Source organism: Rhinoderma darwinii, chromosome 10, assembly GCF_050947455.1.
Source record: "Rhinoderma darwinii isolate aRhiDar2 chromosome 10, aRhiDar2.hap1, whole genome shotgun sequence".
Taxonomy (NCBI): domain Eukaryota; kingdom Metazoa; phylum Chordata; class Amphibia; order Anura; family Rhinodermatidae; genus Rhinoderma; species Rhinoderma darwinii.
The window spans coordinates 30,722,844-30,742,842 of NC_134696.1; the positions used below are offsets into that span (position 1 = coordinate 30,722,844).

General features: G+C 48.3%; 1 protein-coding gene across 4 annotated transcripts; it reads right to left on the reverse strand.

Annotated features, from left to right (window-relative positions):
* Positions 1–2,525: 2,525 nt before the first annotated feature.
* On the reverse strand, positions 2,526–19,136 carry SPSB1 (splA/ryanodine receptor domain and SOCS box containing 1). Of its 4 annotated transcripts, none has more exons than XM_075839671.1 (3): positions 19,016–19,136; positions 7,762–8,569; positions 2,526–3,762 (listed from the first exon to the last, which is right to left on the reverse strand). In XM_075839671.1, exons 2-3 carry the CDS (start codon positions 8,453–8,455, stop codon positions 3,635–3,637), a joined length of 822 nt encoding a protein of 273 aa, XP_075695786.1. In that variant the 5' UTR covers positions 8,456–8,569; positions 19,016–19,136; the 3' UTR covers positions 2,526–3,634. The 4 variants fall into 4 exon arrangements, with proteins under 4 accessions (XP_075695786.1, XP_075695785.1, XP_075695784.1 ...); XM_075839670.1 differs by having other exon boundaries at positions 18,927–19,136; XM_075839669.1 differs by having other exon boundaries at positions 18,859–19,136.
* Positions 19,137–19,999: the final 863 nt, after the last annotated feature.

Here is a 19,999-nt window from a genome sequence, read left to right on the forward strand (position 1 = left end):
ACTCAAGTATGACTGTACACCTATTATATGTAGAACGTTATGGATAATGTAGAAGTAGAATTATGCATGCACAGTGATTACCACAACCTGCAGCATTAGAGCCATGGGCTTAAATCCAAGCAGGTCATTACTCCCATTTGTAGGTTGGTTTTTAGAGCATTGCAGACTCCACAGAAATTGCTTATTATAAAAAAGAAAAAGCCTCTAGTGTGAGCCTGTGATAGGAAAGTTACACAATGAGCAGCGATTGGGTCAGAGCCTGGTAAGATAAGTCTCCCCAAACAGAGCTGCAGAATTCATCATTGGCACAGGACGTGTTAAGAACCTATTTTCCCCACAGAATATCCATAGCAAATCAGGTATCAAGGATTATGAAGTAATATCGGATTGTGACCCAGCCAGGCTCCACTCTAAACTTGCCAATAGAGAAATCTCTAACACAACCCTGACTGGTCCTCTGCCCAGGTTCAGCACTTGAGCATGAGGTCGGTGCTAATCCTCAGAGAGGAGAACATGATGCATGCAGCCCTTCACAGAACTATTACAAAAGCTCTATCCCATCCCAGAGACTTTATTTTAGCGTTGCTAGGGCTCAGCATATAAACACCGTAAGCTCCTACCTCATTTATTTTAAGTATTTGCTACAGCTGGAACTGAACCATGTTTGGGTGTCTAGCCTCAGCAAGTTCTTATTTGCGAGTCTCCCACAGAGAACAGGCGGCCTCAGTGCAGTTTATAGCCTGGCTTCACATTCCATAGGAGAAGGGGGGCATGTACTAGACAGTCCACATATGGTTAAAGGGTGCTAAAACCAGAAACACACATCCTCTTTACCTTGATATAGTCTGTCTGAGACTGTTCCATTTGGAGTCAATTAGAGGTCTAGAGACAATGTCAAGATCACACTGGAAGGAAGTACGGATCCCAGAGTACAGCGGTTACAGAAGGAAAAGGGGGGGGGGGGGGGGTGCTGTGCTTCTTCAGGTTCTGACCGCATCAGTGGGGAGGAATTAGATAATGCTTGTAGATTTGACTGGTCCGTGCGCTATGACTGCAGATCAAGCAACCCCCCTCGCCCAGGTTTCAACATCTTAGATGCTGCAAGTGTGATTGATTGCAGCATCTAAGGGGTTAAAGTGCCAGGAAGAGTGTGATCGCTGTTCCTGGCTGTTAGTCCCGGGCGTCAGCTGTAATACACAGCTGACACCCACTGCATACGGAACAGGCAAGCCTACTCCAAACACCACCACCCACATAGTGATGTGCCATTACGTCGTAGAGGTCAAACATTTAATTAAAAAAAAGGAGGGTCCAATACTGACCCATGTGATATCCCACTGGTAACCCAATCTGACCACCCACCCTGCTTTCTATGCTAGTATAAGGATTTGCAATACTCCTTTTACATGTAAAAAAAAAATGCACATGAATAAAATCTTCTGTGCTTATGTACCCTTATTGCACCTAACAGTCTAGGGGCATTGAACACAGATCCATGATACAGCTTTGTGCACGGGCCTTGTGTGTACATGATCCTTTGGATTAAACCTAACAGTTGGAGATTGCTTTTTAATAGTATAAAAATTAAATCCAGTGATCTAAGGAACTCAGCTGTAAAAACCGGATTTGTTTATTAGCCAGGCCTAATCTGGAGAGGTGAAGTTTAAGGTGCCCATACCCATTAGATAAATCATCTGAACCTACAGATTAATTTGGGACTGGCCAACTAGCTAGTGTGTGGAGAATATCCTGGCTCAATCCTTTCTCCCCGACGTTGTGGGAATGTTGGGATATAAACACATCTGCTCATCTGTTCCTGTGGGAGACAAATTGCTGCCAGACATTGCTTATTGCTCTGCATTGGTTGAGCATGTATGTAGGTGGGGTGTTAGTGGTGAAGGGGCTCGAGGAATACCTATTGGACAAATAAGCACTTGGCCAACAGCTATCCAAGGTGTATGGGCAGCTTTAGATTATGAGGGCAGACATTCTGGGGAAGTCAGGAACCTTATGGATCCCTGAATTAGAGACTGAGCTATATAATGAATTCCTAGAAATTTATGTGGGTGCAGGATAAGGGGCCCTTTTCTAGGCTGCAGTGTCTTTTGGGGGTTTAGTGGTCGAGGGAACCATCCATTGCGTATTCTACACTCTGTAGGACCTCAGGCCTCTAAACATGAAAAAATTTGCATGAAGTAAATGAGCACAAGTGTCTTATACTTAATAAACTATTTCTTTATTACAGAATTTATTATCTACAGAATTATAAAGAGATTAAAACTGTACAGGCAATTGTAGACAGTAGGGAGACTTACGAAGCCACTTTGGAGGTGGAAGACTACTTGCACAGGACAAAAAAGGTCCAGGGAGGCAGAAACCCCCAAGAACATCTTGTAAAAATCAGTCTAATTTGTGCAATGCAGCAAGAGTCCTTATCCAGCAAAACCGCTTATAAGCCAGGTAACATTGGTACAGGAGCCACCCTTACAGTCCTGGCATGGTTGTGCATTTTATTTTATATTTAAAAGTCCAATTTCTCTTTTAGTACCTACAGCAGCAGTGTTTTATAGTGCACCCGTCACCTACAAGGAGGCAGCAATTTTGTTCTATGCACTTTTGCTACGGCCATAAAACGAATATGTAAGATTGGGTAAAGACGCACAACAGATCAGAACAAATTGGCTGCCTCAGTAGTGACCAGGTGACCGATGAACTTTTTGTGATTCACATACCTACAAACATGAAAACAAGAACATTACCCATTGTACCTGTGCATATATTGCTTTCTTCATTCCTTTATCTACATGGCATGTGGGACTACAAAATAAAAAATCCACGCTCCTTTCTCTAATTCCAGACAATCCCTTTAAGTCTTTATACAAGTATAATGCTTGGTGTTAAAAAGCTTTAGCTTTATATTGCACTTATATACCCAGTGGCAGAGATTACTTTTGCCAACAGGTGTTGTGAACTTGGCATTGATCAATAGGCAGCAAGTGAAAGTGCAATATAAAACAAAAATGGGGTGTTTAAGTTGCACTTTTATCTTAGCCATTACAATTGAGGGTGTGCTCTCCTGTTAAAATATGTAGAGCATTCGCCTACAAGCCTCTACCAAATATAACAGACAACACCCAACCCTCAATTGGTGAGACCAAGTAAAACGGAGATTTGTGAAAGCCTAGACAAGCCATGTAAATGAGGAAAGGGATATCAGGAGCTGCAGGTTTATACTCTGAATAGTGTTGAGGCACAACAGTAAAAGAGGACAAGACATACATTTAAAATTGAAAGACATACATAAGAGCCCGTCATTGGGCATATGGAAATAGTCTCCGTTCAAAAGACTTAAGTTAAAAAGGAAAAATTGGTCACATGACTCATTACACATGAACACTTCTCTAAGTCACACGCAACATTCAGGTGTCCTTCATTAAAAAAAAAAAACAAAAAAAAACAACCAAATTGTTGCAAGATCCCAGAAAGATAAAACTTGGAGGTATTTTGTAGTTGGAAGCATGCACATGAGGAAACTGTACCACTATCTTCCTACCAACAAGTATTCAGGACGGAATTGGAGTCTTGGGATGCATAGCATAGGGCGACTAGTCCACTGTAGCAATGGTGCGGAGTGTCAGTGGTAGAGGAGGTAACCTTTAAGGGATGCTGGCAATGGAAGAGTTGGAATGTCATTCAGTCTCTCTTTTCCCAGTGCGAGGCGAACAGCTCGTCGACACAAGTCCATCAGAGGAAGAGGCTCAGCTGGAAAGAGAGAAAGGGTAAATGCAATGTACATTAGAAGAGCAGGACTAAGCTGAGCAGCAGCGATTCATATATTGAGAGGTGACCATTAGTAGGTCATGTTGTCTGACTGTTCGCATGTTCTCTAGTAGTGGTGACTAAGATGCACATACATCTGGTGATCCAGGAGCGCCACGCTTTGTACAAATCATTGCCAGGGGCTTGGAGTACATTTAAAAAGGAGTAGTCCAGAAATAAAATTATGAAAATGTTGTATTCTGCTGCACTATGAAGCAAGGGGACAATACCAGAGAGCAAGGCCATTCCTATAGCCAATTAAAAAAAAACAAAAAACTACACCCCTAAAAAGGTTAAAGGCCACACAGCAGCACTGATCTGACCAAAGTCTGCATCAGCACCATGTTCAGCAAGGCTGTCAAATGGTCTGTTAATGGTTATGCGTTGTTGCAGGCAAAACAGCCAAAATTTACCTACAATGTCACATGGCCTCACAATATTGCAGGTTAAACCGCCAATTTGACAGCTGCGCTGAACATGGTGCCAGAGCGGTTATTGGCCACATCAATGCCATTTCATGTGGCCTTCCCCCTAAGTCATAGATTCAATACAAAGAAAGTCACACTGACCTAAATAAAACTAAACTTAGCAGTAAAACAGTCTGTACTTTGATGGGGTCCAGGGACAGCCATAGAGAGATATTTTTTTCCCCCCTACTTGCAATATGCATTAGTGGAATTAATTAAAATACCCCAAAATAAGAATGCACTGGCACACCAAGCCTATATTAGATGTGCCACTTACTGATGCGGTTGTGTCTGGTTCAGGGCCTAAGGGGGGGGGGGGGGTGGATAGAGATGGGTTATATATGCAGTGTCTTTTCAAGGGTGAGGGGGTCCCACCAGGACATCCTTCTTTCCGGTGGCAGCTTTGTCATTTGATTGCCATGGGAAGCTGCCAGTGTACACATTTGTGATTAAAGTGTAGCATTCTCTTACAGTGGAGTTTCTCATTTAGTGTAATTTTACACGTGTTTTAATCTGGCATTTGGAAAGAACACAAAACAAAACCTGCCACTGACCACAAAAGTACAACAGCACACATGGGGGAGGGGGGGGGGGGAACAAACCAAAAACTGACAAAGGAAAAGTGGATTGCCCATAGCAATCAGATTGCTTTAATTTTTACAAGGACCTTTGAAAAATGAGCTGGAAAACGCCATGAACAAACATAGCACAGACTCCTCTTGAGTGACAGACTATTTTGGGTTTTATATGGACTATGTTTTTTTCGCAGGGCCACAACAAGTTAAGATGGCTGCTGAAAGGGTATAAATGGTGCAACACCTAGTTGTCTGAAAGTCTTTACGCCGTCAGCCATTTTCATTAGAACTATTAAAATAAGGGCATAAGTATGATACCTTAATAATTATACTAGCGGACAATCACTAAACCCAAACCATAGAGAAAGCATTGCCTGGTTCTGTTAAGTCACATCAGGTATTCCATGATCGGTTTGCGGTGTGGATCAAAGCCATAACACCATTGGCAATGGAATCAGGGAACCTTAAAGGGGTTGTCCACTACCGGACAACTGATGACCTATCCACCGGATAAGGTAATCCGTATACAATTGGTGGGGGGTCCAGAACCTAGACCTTGCACCGATCAGGTGCTTCAGCTGCCTGCAGGCACCGGATGTCATTGCACAGTATGTAATGTACAGAGTCTAAAGGAGTTGGCTCCGTACCTTGCAGCGGCTGTGCTGCAGCTCTGTTCCTATTCACTTGAATAGAAGCAGAGCTGCATTTGGGCCGCTATTCTGTGACCTGAGCCATCTGCTTCTGGAATGAACATCCGGAGGCAGCTGATCTGTGCAGGGTCAGGGTGTCAGACCCCCACCGATCAATCGTATACAGATGACCTATCCATTGAACAGGTCATCAGTTGTCTGGTAGTGGACAACCCCTTTAAGGCTCCCTGATTCCATGGCCAATGCCAATGGTGTTATGGCTCTGATTAGCATCACAAACAGATTGGTCACATCAGGTATTGCAGAGTTTTACAAATTAAACTGTAGTAAAATGTTGAACAAAAAAAGGTTACTCACCTGTTAAAAAAACCTGCCACTCCTTACTTTTCCTGCATGAATGACATGTACATCCAATCACTGTCCTCTGTGGTGATGCAGGCACAAGACCGCTGAGACTAGTGATTGGCTGCAGTGATCACATGGATTCATGGCACATCAACGCTGCAGGGAAAGTCCAGGCTGATGTGACCAGAGTTGCTGGAGTGGCAGAGGATTTACCAGGTTTGTAATAGAACACTTACTTGAAAGGTTAAGGCCTCATGCACACGACCGTGTTTTTGCGTCCGCAATTCAACCGCAAATCCACGGGTTAATTGCGGACCCATTCATTTCTATGTGGCCATACCCACTATCCGTGTTTTCACGGCTCTCCGCATGTCCGCACATCCGTGCCGCAGAAACTCCGGACATGTCTTATTATGGGCCGCAAATGCGGTGCGGACATGCCAATAGAAGTCAATGGGCCCGTGGAAATTGCGGATACACCGCCGTGTGTCATCCGCAGTTTGCGGATTATGTGACCTTCTAAAGGGGGTTTGACCAAGCTTTTGGCATCCTGTTTAAAAGTCCTTTTTTTTTTTCATCCGCATTTTTGCGGATTACATACGGATGAACTGCGGATTACATACGGATGAACTGCGGATGACATTCCACGGAACACGGTCCTGGAATTTGCGGACCAGAAAAACACCACGGTCGTGTGCATGAGGCCTAAGTGTTTAAATTAAGGGGTTGTCTGATCATTTTAATTAAAGGGACAACATTGTATGTGGATGAAATACACCAGCAGGCTGTGATTGGCCCTCTCATGTGCATGGTTCTCTAGTATATTGGGTATTTTTACATTTGGGCTCATTTAAGATTTTGCATCACTAAAAGTTAATGTCTTGGTTTCTCTACTGTAGATTTACATTTGCCCAGTGCAGTACTTACCATACAGGCCAGAGCAACAAACAATTCTACTGGTGGTGAAGGAAACAGTCAAGCTTTAAAAAGACATCCCTAATAGCTTAGCTCAAGTGTCCTTACCTCTCCAGCAGTGATGTGGGAGGCAGTGACTGGTGAACAAGGACCAGCTTCTGCCCACCCATCATGCAGGAAAGTGTCAGTCATGGACATATCTCGACTACCCCTATATATTCTTGGCAATTGCTTTATCGGGACTGCCATTTGCATAGTATTAAAAACAGGGGCTGCGTAAATCTATTCATCCCTGACATTTTAAGTAATCTTCTGCATACCATAATTCAGTAGGAAAGCACATTCAGGAGGTTGGGTTAGCATTTACTATTTTTCACTCCATTTCAATACTTAAGTCAAAGGCATTGACAGGCATTTAATTGCACAATATACTCATTTTAGAACTGCAGTGCCACGTGGCGGTTTTACTGGCTAAAGACTGCATCACAACAATAAACAGATGCAATTTAATGACAGGTGCCCAGGTTAAGGGGTCACTCATATGTAGTTCCTATTGAACCTGCTAATTTAATAACCAAAGAGTCATTCTATAGTTTATAGATTAAAGGTGTTCTTAAGTGTCTGATGAACCTCGATCTAAGTTGTATGACCAGTTTTAGGACATGCCTCCATAAACGAGGGGCACTACTCTAACACCCCCCCACTGCCCCCAGGTATGGACATATTCCATAAATACTCAGTCATTCACTATCTGTGCCAGTAGTAAAGAACCTCTATAAATAGCCGACTACTCAAATACATAGACTAAGCTGAAAATCTACAGCCAACAGAACCAGTAACCTTCCCTTACCAGAGCCAAATTACAAGAGATTAGCCAGACCAAGCGTTACATGGAGACAAGAATTTACATTTCAGAGAGCGTGTAATGGTAACAGTCTACGTGGACAAGATCCGCTGCTGAAATAAGTGCTGCAGTAACAAATTACTTACGGTCAAGTCCATTTATATATCGCATTCTGATTTCGCAGTGGCCCCATACCGCACTGACAACAGGGTACAGTTTCTTTCCCTTTAATCCTCTAAAGGCAGTGCCCATGTACTGTCCATCCACAATGAAGCTCAGCGTACCATCATCCATATCTAGTACCACCAGGAAAGAATCTGGCACAATGAAGGTTTCATCAGGCTCCAGAAAAGAAGGGTATGTTCTACTTGGTTGATTTTTACCATCGTGATACAGTTTGTTCCTACCCAAGTCCCATCCCCAGGATTTCCCGTTGCTTCCTATGAGTGTGGTGTAACCCACAGAATGGAGCGGAGCGTCTGAAGTGGCTACTCCAACGACAGCATGAGTCCCTCGCTGTCTCATGACCCACGTTATCTCCCACACGTGCAGGCCTCGTGTATAGCCAGTTTTGCCACGAATGGAGTCAGTGCTCTGTGCCACCGGATGCCGGTGAAAAACAAGTTTGTCATCCTCTTTGACAAACACGTTAAGCGATCGATCGTTATTATTCCATGAATGCTGAAGCTGTACTTCGTGAGACACTGGAGGCATATCCAACAAGAGGTCCAGTCGAGCAGGCTTTGAGTAGTCCAGACCCTGGAGATCTTGCTTCAGTGGTCTGTACGCTGGGTCCCTCATGTCCACTGTCTTAATGCCTCCTGTGACCTTCTGACCCATATTCCACCACAGCTGAACTTTATAGATCCAGAGGCAATTGCATCCAGTTGTCCAGCCTCTTGACGTCCACTGTTCAGTACGTTTCTGGGAGGTTAATGTTCAGGCCCGGCCAGTCTAATGAGAGAAAGAAAGAGAATTAATGTTTGACCACAATCAAAAGGGGGGGGGGGGGTTGGCAACACAACATGAAACTTTCAATACAAAGTTGATGCTAAGAGTTAATTCGAATGATGTGGTTCTAGTACAGACTACAGCAACAAATACTCACTATATACTTATAGCTTTGCTTTAAAAATGCAGAAGGACCGCTTTCTTCATGCTGTGAGTTTTAGAGTGCCCAGACTAAAAAAAAAACAAAAAAAAAAAAAAACACACCTGAGCCCAACTCACCAATTTTGGTGGGATTAGGCTTTGTTCACATGTGCGCCAGGGGTCCCGTTCCAGCAGAGCTTTCGGTCGGAACGGGACCAAAACCAGAGGCTTCCGTCACCATTGATTTCAATGGTGATGGATCTGGTCCCAATGGTTTCCGTTGTGCAAGGGTTCCATCATCAGAAGCAATAGCGTAGCCAACCTTCGGTTTCCATTTGTGTCAGTCAGGGTCCTGTTCCAACAGAAAGCTCTGATGGAATGGGACTCTGGCACAGATGGGAACGAAGCCTTAGACGACCATCTGATGTCTATGGAGGCCCAGATTGGGGAGGGGGTGCCCCATTAAAAAGGATTGTTTCACTAAGGGCCCATTCAGAACTGGTGGCTGAGCGGAGATTATTTATTTTTTTTAAAAATGCATGCGTTTTAACCATGATTTAGTGTTTGTTTTTCACTACACCTGCGGTAGAAGATGCAACTGCATCAAAAACTGCAGTAAAAACCACATGCCATCTCTCGAGGCAGTTCTCACTGCACCTCAAGCTACCACTGTAGTCCGAAATACTGAACTCCAGCTGTCACTTCATTGGCTATATGAACAGAAAGCACTTCAAAAACTCAGAAAACCTTTAATCACCCATGCAACGTTTCAATCTCTCAGGACCTTTCTCAAGCAGGCTATGGACACTTGTTAAAGCACAATTTTTCAAACAGGTGAGCTGCTGAGTATTTGCAGTCCCCACTCCTGTGGATCTGGATGTCCATGTATCACATGGAAGCCCATTCATTTGACCGACTTCCACGTAATACTACATTTCTACTGCAGTGGCCACAAAGTCTCCTGTTAAGAGGAACTGCTAACCATATTCATGAATATTGTTACCCAAGAACTCGACAGCAAGTTAATTTGCATTTCACAAGTATATAACAAGTCATCAAGGGTTGGCAGTCTACTCGGCAGAGAGGTATTTAACATTAGAAATAAAAGGTCACAAGTTTTCTCCATAGTATTACAACATTCGACAGACTGTACATCTTGTATTGCACAAGGGCCTGAATACTGGAGCAGTAAGGTCAGGATTACAAGGCGCAGTCACAACCAGACGGGTCACCACACCAAACTTGTACTCACAGATGAAGGCAGCATAATGTAGGGGACAGGTCCCCTTTAATTAAGCCCAGGAAATCTGGGCAACAAATAACTTGTGGCCATATTGGTTGTCACCCAGCTTTCCAGGTACAGGGACTTGTTTTAGCAGCAGCCTCCAATTATAATACTTAACCACAAGCAGTCAAGTTTCAATCAATAAAACCAGGTGGAAATACAGGCATCTCCAGAAATGATTATAACCAGACAGACGTAGAGATAGTGTAAGATTTTTGATTCACGCCGCAGACTTCCTGTCTAGCATTACCACTGAAAGGAAACCTTAAAAAGATTTTTAGGACCGTGATAAAACACAGAGCATCCAATACTTTTATTCTTTCCAGAGTTTGAGTATAGCAGCTGCTCAGTCCTATACACAGAAGTGAAGGAGTTTTACAGTCATAAGAAATTGATGGCCTATCCTCAGGATAGGTTATCAATATTTGATTGTGAGGGTCTAGCTGCCAGCACCACCGCCGATCAGCTGTTTTGAGGGGGCCACGGCGCTCCTACGAGCACCGCTTCCCCTTCATTACTGTCAATGCTTGTACTGTGTATTGTTGACACTTTTAGCAGCGGTTCACAGTATTACAGCCTTCTTACTTTAAAGTGAATGGGAAAAGCTGTAATACTGTGGACCGCCGCTACAAGTGTGAGGGATGTGGGACCATGGACTGTCAGGAGGGGGGGGGGGGGGCTATCAATACTCTAACGCTTTAGATGCCAGTCTATTGACTGCAGCATCTAAGGGGTTAAATGAGGGGGGGGGTCGCGCTCGAGCCCGCTCATTAGTAAAGTGCTGGCTGTAACACCAGCATTGTATGGAGCAGGCTCAGCCCGTGAGCCTGCTCCATAATTCCCCTAACCAGATATGATGCAAGTCAGGAAGGAGTTACCACATTTGACCTACATCAGAGATACACTGCAATGAACGCATAGGAGTATTAAACAGAATTGAAAAAAGTAAAAAAAAACTTCACTTCCCCAGTTGGTTCACATTATGGCTTTGTCTTACGTCAGACTAAGCCTCAGACAGCAGCACCTGAAGTACGATACATCCTTGTACCACACTTGTGAAGCGTCAGAAGATATTTCATCATTGGTCTGGCAGGATAATAGACAACTGACCCAGATCTGCTTCCCTTCAGGTCAATATTGCCCACATTGCAGAAGTATTTTTAGTAAAAGATTCCCCTTCACACCATAGAGAAAAGGAGTGGATTTTAGGGCATGCTGGGAAGAAACCCCACTCCTTAAGAACAGGTTGTCCAGGCACAGGGTGGTTTTTCATACTGAGGACATGTCCCCACTATTCACTTGCATAGGAGCAGAGCTGCAGCATGGCCGCTATACGTGATCAGTGCGGGGTCTGGGCTTCTATATACTGAAGACCTATACTGTAGATCAGACAATCGGTATGAAAAGCAATATCGCACCACAACTTTAAAGGCTTCATGCATTCACATGCATCCATAGCAACTACACAAAGTCCAAGGCAGTGATCCAGCACCAGTGATTTACCAGCTGTTATGAGACTACAACTCCCAGCAGGCCCCAACAGCCACAAGCTCATGCTTGGCGTTTAAGAAGTACATGGATATTATTGGTTGTGGAACATTTAGTGTGATCTCCCAGGGTAAAAAAAAAGTAAAACATGCAAAGTCATTAGCATAAAGCTAAAATAGGTCGTAACTCCATCAAAAATTACCGTTTTTCTAAATAAAAAAAATACTGCAATCTACATTACAGCGCTGATCACATTATGTAGAAGATAGGCCACTTATATTGTGGTGACAGAGCCTCTTTAAGGGGGTTTTACACAGGGCGTTTATCGTGCAGACATTGCTGATAATTGCCCTGTGTAAAAAGGGCAGCAATCAGCAGATGAACGAGCAAACGCTCGATCTGCTGGTAGTTTGGTTTTAAAAAAGTAAAAGATCATCGTTGTCGGCAGCACATCTCTGTATAAACAGGGAGACGCGCTGCCGACATGACAACGATGTATGGGGACGAGCGATCGGAGTAACGACCGCTCGTCCCCATCCATAGGACAGGAGCAAACGAGCACCGATCAACGACATCTCGCTGATTGGCGCTCGCTGTGCCGGCTGAATATCTGCTGGTGTAAAAGGGCCTTTAGTTATCCGGTAGGATGACTTCTGAACCTTTGAGTTAATAAAACTAACTCTTATCAACAAGCCTTCAAGATAAAGAGAAAGCAAGTGTACAAAATACTGAACAGAAAACATTCCTGCACGTGTAAACTGGTCTCAAGCGGGTAAAAGCCCTTTTACACTGCCCAATTATCAGGCAAACGGGCGTTAACAGAACACTTTTTTCCTGATCATTGCCCTGTGTAAACAGGGCAACGATCAGTCGATGAACGAGCAAACATTTGTTAATCAGCTGATTGCGTAAATGATACAGCCTAAAAACCTTCTTGTTGTCGGCAGCACATCTTCCTGTGTAAACAGGGAGACGTGCTGCCGACCTGATAGAAATGGACGTGGATGAGTGATCGCAGTAAGGAATGCTCGTCTCCATACTAGCTCCATGTGAAAGGAGCAAACGAGCGCCGATCAACGAGGACCTTAAGGCTTCATTGACATCTGCGTCGGAGGCTCAGTTAGGCTTCATGCTGCACTATAGTCGCTGGTAAAACGACAGACACCCCAATGGGACCCATTAGGGCATGTTCAGTTTTTGCCACAGTTTGATGCAGAAATGCATCAAAAACCGGCCGAGACTGAGGTGGTTTTTTTTCCCCACAAGTGGAAAACAGTTGGAGAGAAGAAAAAAATAAAAATAAATAAAAGTCATTCCCTTTCTTCTTGAGTTTCCATCAATGGGAGGCAGAGAAAGCGGTTTTCGCTGTGCCTTTTGCCTGCGGTGCTCAATGGCTGGCCGAAAAAGGTGGCAAAAAGTGCAGGCAAGTCAAACTCTGCCTCAAAATTCCTGAAGGAGCGGAGGCAGATTTTTCCACCTACAAAAAAATCCTGTGTGAACAGGGCCTTAGAGTCAGTGGAATCAGTTGGCTCCCGGTGGTAGCAGTTGTGTAATGGAACCGTTGCCTCAGTTATCCCTTTGTTCTGCGCCTCTGACAGAGCAGAACACACCGACGCATGTGTGAACGAAGCCTAACCCATTCAAAAGTATTTACAGTCCATACAAGAACTCTGGACTGTGCACATCTTCCTGGTCCAATACTGCTGCACAGTGGTACTGTAGAACAGGTCACTAGTATAAAGTCATCCATCATCCAAACTGCTTCCTATATGTAGCAACTTGTGTATGGGGAAATCTGGCTAAAACATATCACTCAGGTAATACTACAAAGTGCAGGATCATCTTAGGATCTACGCTGATATATTAGAGCATAGTATAAACAGAAGCCCCCCCCCCCCCCAACACTGGTTACAGGAATCAGTCCCTCTGAAAGTGGAAAGTCACATGACAGACTGGACCAAAGCGACAAGTAATATAGTTTTCTAGCAGCGCAATGTCAAAGGAAGAGAAGAGACTCAATCTCCAAGATGTTTATTAGCTCGACTCCAATACATAGATGCTCAGTCTGGAATTCACACGCCGCTTGTGGCTTTAGCTGCAATTTGCTCAAAACGGTTTCATGTAAACGTATTCAGACTGCCATATTATGGCTACAAATCCCATCCCAATGAACCCAAGATTCAGACAGCATTATGGCAGACATAGTGGGTACACTACTTGTTAGAAGGGTCCCTCAAAAGTAAGTTGAAAATACATATTAATCACTGGGACCCCCAGCAATCAGCTGCAATCTGCAGGAGAAGCTTGCAGCAAGCATTCATTTTCCCTATAGTGGTGCTGCTGCAGGGGGATTGGAGCATTAGATGGTGCCCACTGAAATCAATGGGAACGCACAGACATGCTAGGTCCAGAGACTCTTTGCAGCTGCTCTCTAGTAGGATTATATAGTCAACCATTCATTCAGACAGGCACCATGTAATAAGAAACATTCCCTGCAGCAGTCAGACCCTTAAAGACCAATTGAATGTAAAAATGGATTAGGCCCTGTTCACACCAAATTTGAGACCTACACTTAGCACACGCCAGGAAAAACTGAGCATAGAGGCCAAACGGTCACACAACGGAGGACAGAAGTGTAAGTTTTATAGCCTCTATATCACTTTTCTATGCAAGTGCATCCCGATAGATCAGTGGTACACGTTCAAGCCTTCCATCAGGGGTACAATGCTCCCGACCTATGCGTCTGAGGGCAGGCTCAAACATGTGAATAGGATCTTATTTTTAAGGGGTATTTCCAGGTGGGACAAATTAGTCACACGCAGTTTAGGTGTATTTCTGAGTGTAAATGCTTTGAAGTGTGCCTGAAAAAATAATAAAATAGCAAAACGCCTACAAACAGATTTCCATTGATTTCAATGAGAAATACACTGCTGTGCACATTAGGCATATTTTTACACTGCTGAATTAAAAACTCAAGTAGCATGTAACTTCGAGGCGTTTTTTTTAGAGCAGATTTTCCATTGGCCCTATGAAGAATGCCTCTAAAGCATCAAATGAAAAAAAGTGCTTCATTTTCAGCTGAATATTTTGAAATTAGAGGCGGTTTCCTCTGAAAACAGCTCTGTAATTTTAAGCCGCGTCTCTGTACATTCAACATACCCTCAAAGATCACCATGGTCAAATTCATATCCCAAGCTTCTACCTTCCAAACATTTATGGGCACATCGCTCGTTTACATTCAGCATACACGCCGGTCACATACATTGTCCACCAAGAAGCTTGCAACAGAAACTTCAAAGGAAAAGTGTAATTGCCCAGACTACCAAACAAACGTACACTAAACGGCATACGTCCTCCCATTATAGCCTATGGACAAGCTTAGTAGTGTTAGAAGTGCGGCATCGCGACCTTTCACCTTCTGGTCCCAAAACACTAAACTACAGGCATGAAAAGCCAAACAAACACGCTGATAAATGATAGAAATATTGGTAACCTGCTGTTTACATGAAGTAACGGTCAAATTGCGAGGAACCGGGACACCCGTCACACAAGTCACCAAACCGGCCTACGGACAGATACAATGTTAACAGTGCCCAATAATACCCAGCTGAGTGTAACAATAGTAACAGCAGAGCGATCACCGGTTCTACCAATGTTACTAGTGTCTCCACATACACCGCAAGAGACTGTACAAGCTGCCCCCTGCCCCACACGCGCACAGCCGGGGCACAAGCTGCCCCACACACACACACAGCCGGGGCACAAGCTGCCCCACACACACACACAGCCGGGGCACAAGCTGCCCCACACACACACACACACAGCCGGGGCACAAGCTGCCACACACACACACAGCCGGGGCACAAGCTGCCCCACACACACACACACACACAGCCGGGGCACAAGCTGCCCCACACACACACACACAGCCGGGGCACAAGCTGCCCCACACACACACACACAGCCGGGGCACAAGCTGCCCCACACACACACACAGCCGGGGCACAAGCTGCCCCACACACACACACACAGCCGGGGCACAAGCTGCCCCACACACACAGCCGGGGCACAAGCTGCCCCACACACACAGCCGGGGCACAAGCTGCCCCACACACACAGCCGGGGCACAAGCTGCCCCACACACACAGCCGGGGCACAAGCTGCCCCACACACACAGCCGGGGCACAAGCTGCCCCACACACACACACACACACACAGCCGGGGCACAAGCTGCCCCACACACACACACACAGCCGGGGCACAAGCTGCCCCACACACACACACACACAGCCGGGGCACAAGCTGCCCCACACACACACACACACAGCCGGGGCACAAGCTGCCCCACACACACACACACACACAGCCGGGGCACAAGCTGCCCCACACACACACACACACACAGCCAGGGCACAAGCTGCCCCACACACACACACACACACAGCCAGGGCACAAGCTGCCCCACACACACACACAGCCGGGGCACAAGCTGCCCCACACACACACACACACACACACAGCCGGGGCACAAGCTGCCCCACACACACAGCCGGGGCACAAGCTGCCCCACACACACACACACAGCCGGGGCACAAGCTGCCCCACACACACAGCCGGGGCACAAGCTGCCCCACACACACAGCCGGGGCACAAGCTGCCCCACACACACAGCCGGGGCACAAGCTGCCCCACACACACAGCCGGGGCACAAGCTGCCCCACACACACAGCCGGGGCACAAGCTGCCCCACACACACAGCCGGGGCACAAGCTGCCCCACACACACAGCCGGGGCACAAGCTGCCCCACACACACAGCCGGGGCACAAGCTGCCCCACACACACACACACAGCCGGGGCACAAGCTGCCCCACACACACACAGCCGGGGCACAAGCTGCCCCACACACACACACAGCCGGGGCACAAGCTGCCCCACACACACACACACACAGCCGGGGCACAAGCTGCCCCACACACACAGCCGGGGCACAAGCTGCCCCACACACACAGCCGGGGCACAAGCTGCCCCACACACACAGCCGGGGCACAAGCTGCCCCACACACACAGCCGGGGCACAAGCTGCCCCACACACACAGCCGGGGCACAAGCTGCCCCACACACACAGCCGGGGCACAAGCTGCCACACACACACAGCCGGGGCACAAGCTGCCCCACACACACACACACAGCCGGGGCACAAGCTGCCCCACACACACACACACAGCCGGGGCACAAGCTGCCCCACACACACACACACACAGCCGGGGCACAAGCTGCCCCACACACACACACACACAGCCGGGGCACAAGCTGCCCCACACACACACACACACAGCCGGGGCACAAGCTGCCCCACACACACACACACACACAGCCGGGGCACAAGCTGCCCCACACACACACACACACACACAGCCGGGGCACAAGCTGCCCCACACACACACACACACACAGCCAGGGCACAAGCTGCCCCACACACACACACAGCCGGGGCACAAGCTGCCCCACACACACACACACACACACACACAGCCGGGGCACAAGCTGCCCCACACACACACACACAGCCGGGGCACAAGCTGCCCCACACACACACACACAGCCGGGGCACAAGCTGCCCCACACACACAGCCGGGGCACAAGCTGCCCCACACACACAGCCGGGGCACAAGCTGCCCCACACACACAGCCGGGGCACAAGCTGCCCCACACACACAGCCGGGGCACAAGCTGCCCCACACACACAGCCGGGGCACAAGCTGCCCCACACACACAGCCGGGGCACAAGCTGCCCCACACACACAGCCGGGGCACAAGCTGCCCCACACACACAGCCGGGGCACAAGCTGCCCCACACACACAGCCGGGGCACAAGCTGCCCCACACACACAGCCGGGGCACAAGCTGCCCCACACACACAGCCGGGGCACAAGCTGCCCCACACACACAGCCGGGGCACAAGCTGCCCCACACACACAGCCGGGGCACAAGCTGCCCCACACACACAGCCGGGGCACAAGCTGCCCCACACACACAGCCGGGGCACAAGCTGCCCCACACACACAGCCGGGGCACAAGCTGCCCCACACACACACACAGCCGGGGCACAAGCTGCCCCACACACACACACAGCCGGGGCACAAGCTGCCCCACACACACACACAGCCGGGGCACAAGCTGCCCCACACACACACACACAGCCGGGGCACAAGCTGCCCCACACACACACACACACAGCCGGGGCACAAGCTGCCCCACACACACACACAGCCGGGGCACAAGCTGCCCCACACACACACACACACAGCCAGGGCACAAGCTGCCCCACACACACACACACAGCCGGGGCACAAGCTGCCCCACACACACACACACAGCCGGGGCACAAGCTGCCCCACACACACACACACACAGCCGGGGCACAAGCTGCCCCACACACACAGCCGGGGCACAAGCTGCCCCACACACACACACACACAGCCGGGGCACAAGCTGCCCCCCACACACACACAGCCGGGGCACAAGCTGCCCCCCACACACACACAGCCGGGGCACAAGCTGCCCCCCACACACACACAGCCGGGGCACAAGCTGCCCCACACACACACAGCCGGGGCACAAGCTGCCCCACACACACACACAGCCGGGGCACAAGCTGCCCCACACACACACAGCCGGGGCACAAGCTGCCCCACACACACACACAGCCGGGGCACAAGCTGCCCCACACACACACACAGCCAGGGCACAAGCTGCCCCACACACACACAGCCAGGGCACAAGCTGCCCCACACACACACACACACACACAGCCAGGGCACAAGCTGCCACACACACACACAGCCAGGGCACAAGCTGCCCCACACACACACACACACACAGCCAGGGCACAAGCTGCCCCACACACACACACACACACAGCCAGGGCACAAGCTGCCCCACACACACACACACAGCCAGGGCACAAGCTGCCCCACACACACACACACACACACAGCCAGGGCACAAGCTGCCCCACGCACACACCCAGGGCACAAGCTGCCCCACACACACACCCAGGGCACAAGCTGCCCCACACACACACACAGCCAGGGCACAAGCTGCCCCACACACACACACACAGCCAGGGCACAAGCTGCCCCACACACACACACACAGCCAGGGCACAAGCTGCCCCACACAGCCAGGGCACAAGCTGCCCCATCCCCTGCCCCACACACAGCCGGTTGCGGAGATAGATGCATTTTACCTGATCGAATCTGCAAGTCATTAAAAAAACAAAAAAAAAAACGCGCGGCCCAGCCGTGTCTCCCCCGTCCCCGGCACCACCACAACATACCAGCCCCTCACGCACAGGCTCCTGAGACTCTTACTCACCGGGGCCCTGCCTGGCGCCCCCTGGGGAAGTGTGCGAACCCTGCGGGGCTACTGCCCAATCGACGTACCCCACATAGAGCCACGGCTGATACCAGGCCAGCGGGTTCCCTCCCTCCTCCCCTGTGCTGCTGCGTCTCCCCGGACCGGGAGCTCTCACCCTGAGGCGCCGAGTGAGGAGGCGGAGTGCTGCCCGGACACACTCGCGAGAATAACTGCCACGAAAAACCACTCCCTCCTCCGGAGACTCCGCCTCAAGCCAACCAACTACCCAACATGCTCGTTTCCCGGCTACTAATAACTGGTACACGCCCCGCCCATACAGTACTAACCGCACCCACTCGTCCAGCAGGCTCCGCCCATCTGCTATAGAACACGTGTTGGCGCTGAAGCAGCTGTGTTGTTAACCCTTTGAGCCAAGGCGTAGCCTGATCGTGGCGATTATTAGCCACACACTGGCGCATCTGTAGAAGGCATGTTTTTGTTATGTTTGCCAATGAACAGAACAGACGATTCACACCCGTTTGTAAAGAAAGTAACAAAGACCCTCTGTCCTGCCACCTGGAGAATGTAGCCATGCGCGTAGCTGTAACGTGCCCATTAGGGCAGGGCTTCATGTGATCATTGCACTTTCCATATGCAGTAAATTTTTCGATTTTTGCATGAAACAGCATGTGCATTTTTATTTTTTGCATGTATCTGATTTTCTGTGATTGCGCATAATATTGCATGTGATTTTAATTTAAGTCTAGGAAAAAAAATCACATGCAACCATAAACTACATAGCCAGGAAGCGGCTTTTTTTTTTAGCCCCGTTTCACTGTGGCTAATGTGGGGTGAGCATGCGAAGATCCCCCTCTATGAAGTCCTTGTGCACTAATAGGGTATATGGATGAGTTGTCCTCCTGCCATGCGGTGAGTTCACAGTAATATTTACACAATTATAGGGCAGGAATCCTGGAGGAATAGGTAGTTCTCCCTCAAAGGTTCCTGGCACGCACCAGTACACCAAAGTATTTATTTTGCCCCCATTGAGGTTAATCGGCTGTATAAATATGTATGCAGTGAGCTCCCCCTTGTGGCAGCTGCAGGTGGCCAGAGTTTTAATATTTCATTTTTAGGCCTCATGCACAGGACCGAGCAT

What these genes read in the sequence shown, in the direction of transcription:
- SPSB1 (XM_075839671.1), bottom strand. Translation starts at nt 8,455, where the DNA reads ATGGGTCAGAAGGTCACAGGAGGCATTAAGACAGTGGACATGAGGGAC. An exon ending in ATATATAAATGGACTTGACC is followed by an intron (nt 3,763 to 7,761) that starts GTAAGTAATTTG and finishes CTCTCTTTCCAG; the next exon opens with CTGAGCCTCTTCCTCTGATG.